The 7,500-nt window shown below is 29.2% G+C and overlaps 1 protein-coding gene and 1 long non-coding RNA gene across 9 annotated transcripts in view; one reads left to right on the forward strand and one right to left on the reverse strand.

The window, feature by feature from the left end:
* Window positions 1–7,500, forward strand: part of LOC124427928 — a 22,148-nt gene that overhangs the window by 7,398 nt on the left and 7,250 nt on the right. For 6 of the 7 annotated variants that reach the window (XM_046971385.1, XM_046971388.1, XM_046971387.1 and 3 more), the window contains 3 exons: window positions 1,196–1,577; window positions 2,113–2,544; window positions 3,190–3,380. In XM_046971385.1, coding sequence (XP_046827341.1) covers window positions 1,196–1,577; window positions 2,113–2,544; window positions 3,190–3,380 — 1,005 coding nt within the window. Of the gene's footprint in view, window positions 1–111; window positions 353–1,195; window positions 1,578–2,112; window positions 2,545–3,189; window positions 3,381–7,500 lie in introns of those variants that run through there. The other variant, XM_046971390.1, reaches the window with a different exon arrangement.
* LOC124427930 overlaps window positions 4,649–7,500 on the reverse strand; it is a 3,977-nt gene continuing 1,125 nt past the window's right edge. Inside the window, exons 1-3 of one of the 2 annotated variants that reach the window (XR_006943048.1) lie at window positions 5,956–7,500; window positions 5,852–5,883; window positions 4,649–5,590 (exon numbers count right to left, since the gene is read on the reverse strand). The exon at window positions 5,956–7,500 is cut by the window's right edge and continues 1,125 nt beyond it. This is a non-coding gene — a long non-coding RNA (uncharacterized LOC124427930). The remainder of the gene's footprint in view (window positions 5,591–5,851; window positions 5,884–5,955) is intronic. The other variant, XR_006943047.1, reaches the window with a different exon arrangement.

Here is a 7,500-nt window from a genome sequence, read left to right on the forward strand (position 1 = left end):
ATACATGCACACATGCGTACATATGTTAATCAGTCGTGCGTACGTTTATGCGCACACGAGGCACCGACCGAGGCGCGAGAGCTTAACCGACATATAAATAGCGTGTTTAAAGAGAGCCGCTAGAACTCGTGTATACGTCTTGCGAGACGATCGTAAGAGTACCGATAGAAATCCAACGAAGATCAGTGCTTGTTTCGTCAAAAACTTTTAAAGAAAAAAGATTCTACGTCGAAGGTGATATTTTGATAAAGAAGAAAAGAAAAAAAATCGCGAATTTCAAATGTGCAGTGTTGCGTGCAATGAAAATATATATATATTTATCAGCGATCCTTTGGACAATGTTTTAATGAAAGTAAATGAAGTAAAATAAAATACTTTGAATTATTTCAATGATATGACGTTATTAACAGAATAGTTTTAATTAATCGGAAAAAAAAGAAAACGCTGTTATTTAATACAATTAATAAGAAATGTTTATATCGTTTAACGTTTTTTTGAAACAAAACGAAGAATTTTTTGTTTTTTTCTTTTCCAGGAAATTAAGTTACCTAAACTAACGTAAGACCTATCAACGTTGTAAAAGAGAAAAAATAGGTCGTTGAAATCGCTGCACGCATACCTGCATCGATCAACTAGTGCTGCGCTCTTTTTATCGCGACCCTTTTGCATGTTAATTTTGTTGGATACGGTAGACTTGCTAACTTTCTAACGAAGTAACATTTTTGTTCGAAAAATGATCATGATTTGTTATTGACCCGTATCGAAGTTTCCATAAGTTTGAGAATTTTATAAGTTCGTACCATTAAATATTAGAATATTTTGAATTATTATAATATATATTCAAATTATGTATATATATATATATATAATAATTAAATATTCCAATTTATAATATAATAATATAAAATTTATAATTCATTATTGGCTTTTATTCAAATTACAACTATAGAAGTTTGTATTATTAAATATTTAAATAATTCAAATGATTAAATATTCAAATTATATGTATATTATAACAATAGTAATAATAGTAATAATAATAATAATAAAAATTATAGTAATATTAATTAAATATCCAGCTTATAAAATTGATACGAATACTTCGTATTTAAGTATATTTATTGAATTAATAAGTTTATTAGATCATTCAAAATAATGATCTTAATCATTATTTATTGAACTGTTTGTGTGACAGAAAATTCGACGCGTTTACGGAGAGCAGAACGGTTATCAGAAGAGTTATCAGAAGAACGAGAAGACACGTAGGACAAGCAACGTCGTCAACAATTACAGCATCGTTGCCTCCAGAGGCGAGCTTTCTCGAAATAACTACACCGTTGGTGAGACGTCGAGGGACATTCCGAAGAAACGAGCGTCTTTCGTCAACTCGAGCAAGATCTATGCGAAGGAGTCAAATTCGTGTACATCCGTATTCCTCGAAAGAGATTTAACTGGGAAATATTTGTCAAAGGACATTGAGAGATCACAACCCTCTACCACAAGACAAGGTCGAGCTTACAATGGTAGTACACGAATTTTAGCTAAATCCGTGTCCGTCCCAGCAATTCTTGAGGAAGGTATTGTCTTCACTGATTTTTTTTATATTTACGATGTTTTATTTTTACTGTATCGTGGTCTCATAAATTTATCTTTTCGTTTGGCAAACTATCAATTTTCATTTGACTCTTAACCAGTTTGTAATCAAAGTAAAGTAAAGAAAAAAGTAGAATGTTATAACAAGATTAGATTAATTAATAGTCAATATTTTAACAGAAAACTCTCTGTGCATATGTAGACATGTCCCTACACATATGTCAACGTAAGCAGACTTGATTTACGATTTTCACGCGTAACTCCTTACGGCAATATTTTTTAACATCGTATATATCCTCTTGCATCATACGTCATTGATATGGCATACATACCTTCTGTCACATTGAATCATGATTTCGATTGGTTGATTTCGTTCATCGTGGTTCTGAAGGTCGCCATAAAAAAATTGAAGGATTGTAAGATTCTTTCTAAAGTTTTTTATTTTTTTATAAAAATGATTTTGAATCTTCTTATCTTATACTCCTTTTATTAGATTTTATCTTATACTTCTTTTATTAGGTTTACAGCGAAAGGAGAAAGCTCTTGTGAAAGACGAAAGAAGACACGACGAAGGTATATTGAAAAGATCATCAGCCTTTTTAGCGAGTTTAACTCAAACGAGTCATAGATCAACTGAGAAGAGGGATAACGTTACCGAAGATTCTTTTACTTCATTTACTGGATCTTCGAAATCAAATGGATATAGATCGAGATATTCTATTTTGAAAGGATACTTTTCGATTTTAAATAACAGCGAGAACGAGCTCAGACCGGTGTTAGGACAATCGACTAGCACCCAGAATTTGTCAACTAGCTGGAAAAAAAACGTTGGGGTTAACGTCAAAAAATCGGTGTCCTTCAGCTCGGATACTAGTTTTGAAAAGAAGCGAGCATCCTATCGTAAGCCAACTATTCACGAGGTCAAGGTCTACCACAAGGGCGTTCTTCAAGGTAACTACGTGTCTCTTTCGTGCTTTTATTATATTATCTAGTACAAAGAAGTCATTAGATTGATGATTTTTAAAATATATTTTTTGTCTATGTCTTCAATGTGTTGATAGTTACGATGATATAGTTAACTAATTAATTATCATAAGATAAATACCTTTGAATAAAAAATAACTAAATAACAATGTAAAATAATTGTTATTAACCATTTTCATTTCTGTTATAAATAGAATAATGAAACTATGAATACAAAAAATTCATATTTATATATTTATAAATATCCATATAAATTATTATTTCGAATATAACGATAGAGTTCATTTGTTTCCGCTTATTTCAAAGTTGACGAAAATAATATTTAAAAAAAATTGAATTTTGGAATAAATTATATTAAGACAGTATAAAGAAAAATATTGCTGATTATCGCAATCTACACAATACGTTCTTACTTTTTTATATAAATTTGTACTATTTCTGTATGGAACATTGAAAATTTACAGCTGATTAACTAAGAATAGAATCTTATTCAAACTTAAAATGCAATAATTTATGGTATACAAAATACGTGTAACACATAACGTTTTAACTAATCCTATCTTAAACTTCGTTCATCCATTATTTTCTAAAATTTATTCTATCAAACGACAGATCGTGCCACTCGCGAAGAGATTATCAAAACAAAAGTGCCACCTTCGTGGGAAATACCCTCGGAGGGCCCCAAAGCCCTCTTGAGGGCTGCTATGGAAGCCGACGACACGATTTTGAAAGAAGTCGTGATGCGTGCTCGCAAATCTGACTTGTGTGATGTCGACGTTAATATGACTGACAGTAGTGGCAGGGTGAGTTTATTGAATTATTTTTATTGCTTGTGTATAAGAATATATATATAAAATTATTCCTACTGTGTCGAATACTTAAGTCTCCTCATTATGTATGTATATATAAAAATATATATATATTTTCTTTTGTAATATTTTTTAGTAATATTTGGTAATATATTTTGGTTTCGTTATAAGGATAGAAGATCGTAATTCGTCCTAATATTTTCGTTAAATAGATATGCATATATATCCAAAGTTATTAATTTATAATTTATCTATAATAATTTCTATCAGTTATACGTATATGATCGTGTGACAATGATGTTTCTATGTAATGAAGATATGAAAAACTAATGAGAACAGTTTTCTCGTCATTATGATCATTTAAAAATAATGAAAAACGAAAGTAATTTGTCAACAAATGTGTGATTTTCAAGTCAGATTGGTATTAAATATCCATTATGTGAATTATTATAAAATAAATAAGTGATTAGAAGAGTTTATATAATATAAATTTTCTCTCTCCGTGTATATATATATATATATATATATATATATATATATATATATATATATATATATATATATATACAGAATGTCCTGTAGCTTCGAAGAACCGTTCTGATGGTAGATTCTTCACATTAAAGCAATAAAAAAACTTTATACATGCTCTATTTGATCTTGTTTTAGAATTATAGCAATATCTTTTTCAATATACTATCTCTGTTGACCTTGGCTGAAAAGGTGTATAAAATAATCTCTTTGAATCTAAATATAAGATTGGAGACATTTTATCATTGATTGTCTTACCTTCTCCATTTCTCTAGAAATTATTCGTATTTTCAGGTAGTCTTGTTCAATTCTCACGTGAAGTATTTTAACATTGTAAATCAAATGACATTTTGTACACGATAAATTTCAAATAACTTCGCAAATTATAATCACTTTATTTAACATCAGATATTAAGCTCTGTTTATAAATAAGTAGATGAAATTAATTCAGCTACTTCCATTTTTCGATAGAATTATTCTAATATAAAACTCGTTATTAATTGAAAACAAGATTAAGTATGGCGTATATTTATATAAACTTTTTTAATTGTTTTCATGTACAGAATCATTCCCGAAGTGATTCTACGAAGTTACGGAAAACCCTGTATATATAGATATACATAAAAGATTCCTAGATTTATTACATATTCAATCATTTATTTTATAATAATTTACATAATGGATGTTTAATATCTCTATAGAAAAAGAAAGAGAGAGAGAGAGAAAGCTAACAATCAGTTTTCAGACTTGTTTATTTACAAATTGTCATCGATGAGAAAATTGTTATTATTGGCATATTGCTTGTTTCTAGATATATTTCATTGGCTTGTCATATTTTCGTTAGATATAAACATTACAGAAATATATTGATATTTTTCGCTATAAGATAATACCATAGGGACCAAGGAATTAATGATCATAGATATATATGTACATGATGAACTTTAAACAAAATTCTGATGTTAAAGATGTTCACATATGCATTGATGTAATACATAAGACGTAAAATGTAAATCGTAGTATGTAAATGCCATCACATAAAACTGCCGTAAGACATAAATTTTGATCAATAAAAGATGATCATAAAAAAATAGCGCGTAAATATCATTCTTAAGTGTTAATTGTTGCCTTCTGCATCTTTGTTTTTCTATTAATAGGATTAACATTTTATTAAACGAAAACACAAATGCTCTTTTGAAAATTTCTATTGCAATGTATAGGTACATAATATTTAAATCTGTATATTGTTATCGTGTTGGATCTATAAAAATTCAAATATCAGGTTTAATGCAGGGAAGGGTATGTGATTGATTGAACATAAGACATATGCCGTAAAAATTTCATCCTTATAAAATTTTTTTTTACGTCTTTTGTTTTACGTTGATACATGTGTGAAGGACTTTAATTTGAAGAGATACATCAAATTTGTGAACCAGTTGTCTCGTATTTTATACTCGTTACGTCAGAAGATATACTTCACGATAGAGAAATTCATTGTTCCGTTTACGATGCCGATCGTGTTACGATAAGCACGATTCCTTTGTTTTTCTTCGCCGTTCGAGAATACGAGCTGCTTCGTTTGATTGTTATTCCAACCAATTTCATTCGAAATCATTTCACGAAGTATACGAATTGTATCGACACCCACGTAATGTCTTTCGTGGAAAATTTTCCACCTGGAAAAAGACAGAGAAAGATAGACTGAAACTGTTAAAAGATTTAATTTGTTATTAAAAAAAAAAAGAAAAAAGAAAAGAAAATGGATATAAAATGAAATTCAACATTCGAAATTCTTCTACTTTTTCTTAATAATAAATTAAACATTTTTAGATTAAAGTAAACGAATTTATTTAGATGAAAAGCAAAGAAATTGAAAATTAAACTATATATATATATATATATATATATATATATATATATATATAAAATTAACCTACATATATCCAAAAACATCAGGTATAAAACTCAGCTAAAAAATACAAAGACATAAATAATAACATAAATATTGTTGATATCTCTGAAAACCCTCAATGATACTCACGTGGAATCGATCAAAGTGGAACATCCTGTATAGAAATATAACTCGGCAGATACTTTACAATCTACGCTATATACTATTTCGAAGGATGTCTTCGGCGAAAGGGAATTCAAAGGAACAACTTCTCTGATGGCTACAGAAACTCGACCGCGCGGAATGACAATTTGTATTTATAGCTTACCATATACATTAGTCGTGTACGCGCGCGTTTATTGATTTTCCACAGCAAATGCAGAAAAAGGAATATCTTTTGAATGGCGACGTTGAATAAGAGATCGACTGCTTTTCAAACGAAGAGATATCTTTATTGTCACACACACGTGTTAGTTTTCAATTATTATTTTTTTTTATATTATACTTTTGCAAATGACAAAAATCTTTCTAACTGTTGTTTGCCTATTTATGTGTGTATGTGTGTTTCTCTCTTTCTCTCTCTCTCTCTCTTTGATGAATGAAAATATATTTATTATAATATTAAGTTTCCAATTATTATTTTTGTACATTATACATTGGCAAACGATGAGAATATTTCTTTAATTTTTCCTTATAAACAAAAAGTTATTTTTATTGTAATATATCAGTCTTCAATTATTATCCTTTTAGACACACATGCATAAGCGTACATACATACACATATATTATAATTTTATAAATAATAAGAACGTCTTTTTCCTTCTCTTCATTTCTCTCTTTTTTCTTTGTTTATTTCTTCTTATTCTCAAACCTTTCGAAGATCAATGAGTAACATGAACATTCTGAGAATAAAATCATTCAAAGAGATTTACAATGTATTATATATACATATCCTTCGCTATTTTCTTCAAAGCAGCAAAACGTAATGAACGTTTCCATATGTAATGTTTCTGACCGCATTCCGTATGCGTTAATATTGTATCGAGATTAAAGTCAAGTTACCCTCTTCTTCGGTTCTGACCATATCAAGTATACGAATGACCTTCTTCTTCCTCTTTTTAGTCTTCTTCTTCTCTTTCTACTTCATTAAAATTGATGACGATGATGATGGATTTGAAGTCGTTAAAAAATATTACTTGAGAGTGATATCAATATAATTTATTTCAATAATTAATATGAGAAAACGAAAAAAATGATGATAAATGACTAGATAATGGCGAATGAGTAACAGAAGTTAAACTACTTTATAGAATAATTAATAAAGATTTTTGAAAATAATATTAATTAATATCTGTGTTGACGAAACGTATGAAACATGTTATTTAAATGGAAGTAAATAAGAGGAATATATTTAGCTGTTGAAAAGAGTTCTACGATTAGAAATAAAGAGAAAGAGAGAGAGAGAGAGAGAGAGAGAGAGAGAGAGAGAGAGAGAGAGAGAGAAAGAGTTGCGTGCTTAGCTATTCTAATTACGGGTACTACCAATTGGAAAGGTCCTTCTCTTTCTTTTTCTTCCTCTACCTCTCTCTTTCTTTTCTCTCTCTCTTTTTTTTTCTTGTTCTCGTTATGTCTTCCGATGACGTGCTATGCATCGTTGATTTACATTGAATATTATCATGGATCACCGGCATGTCG

This window comes from Vespa crabro, chromosome 11 (genome assembly GCF_910589235.1).
Source record: "Vespa crabro chromosome 11, iyVesCrab1.2, whole genome shotgun sequence".
In the NCBI taxonomy this organism is placed as follows: domain Eukaryota; kingdom Metazoa; phylum Arthropoda; class Insecta; order Hymenoptera; family Vespidae; genus Vespa; species Vespa crabro.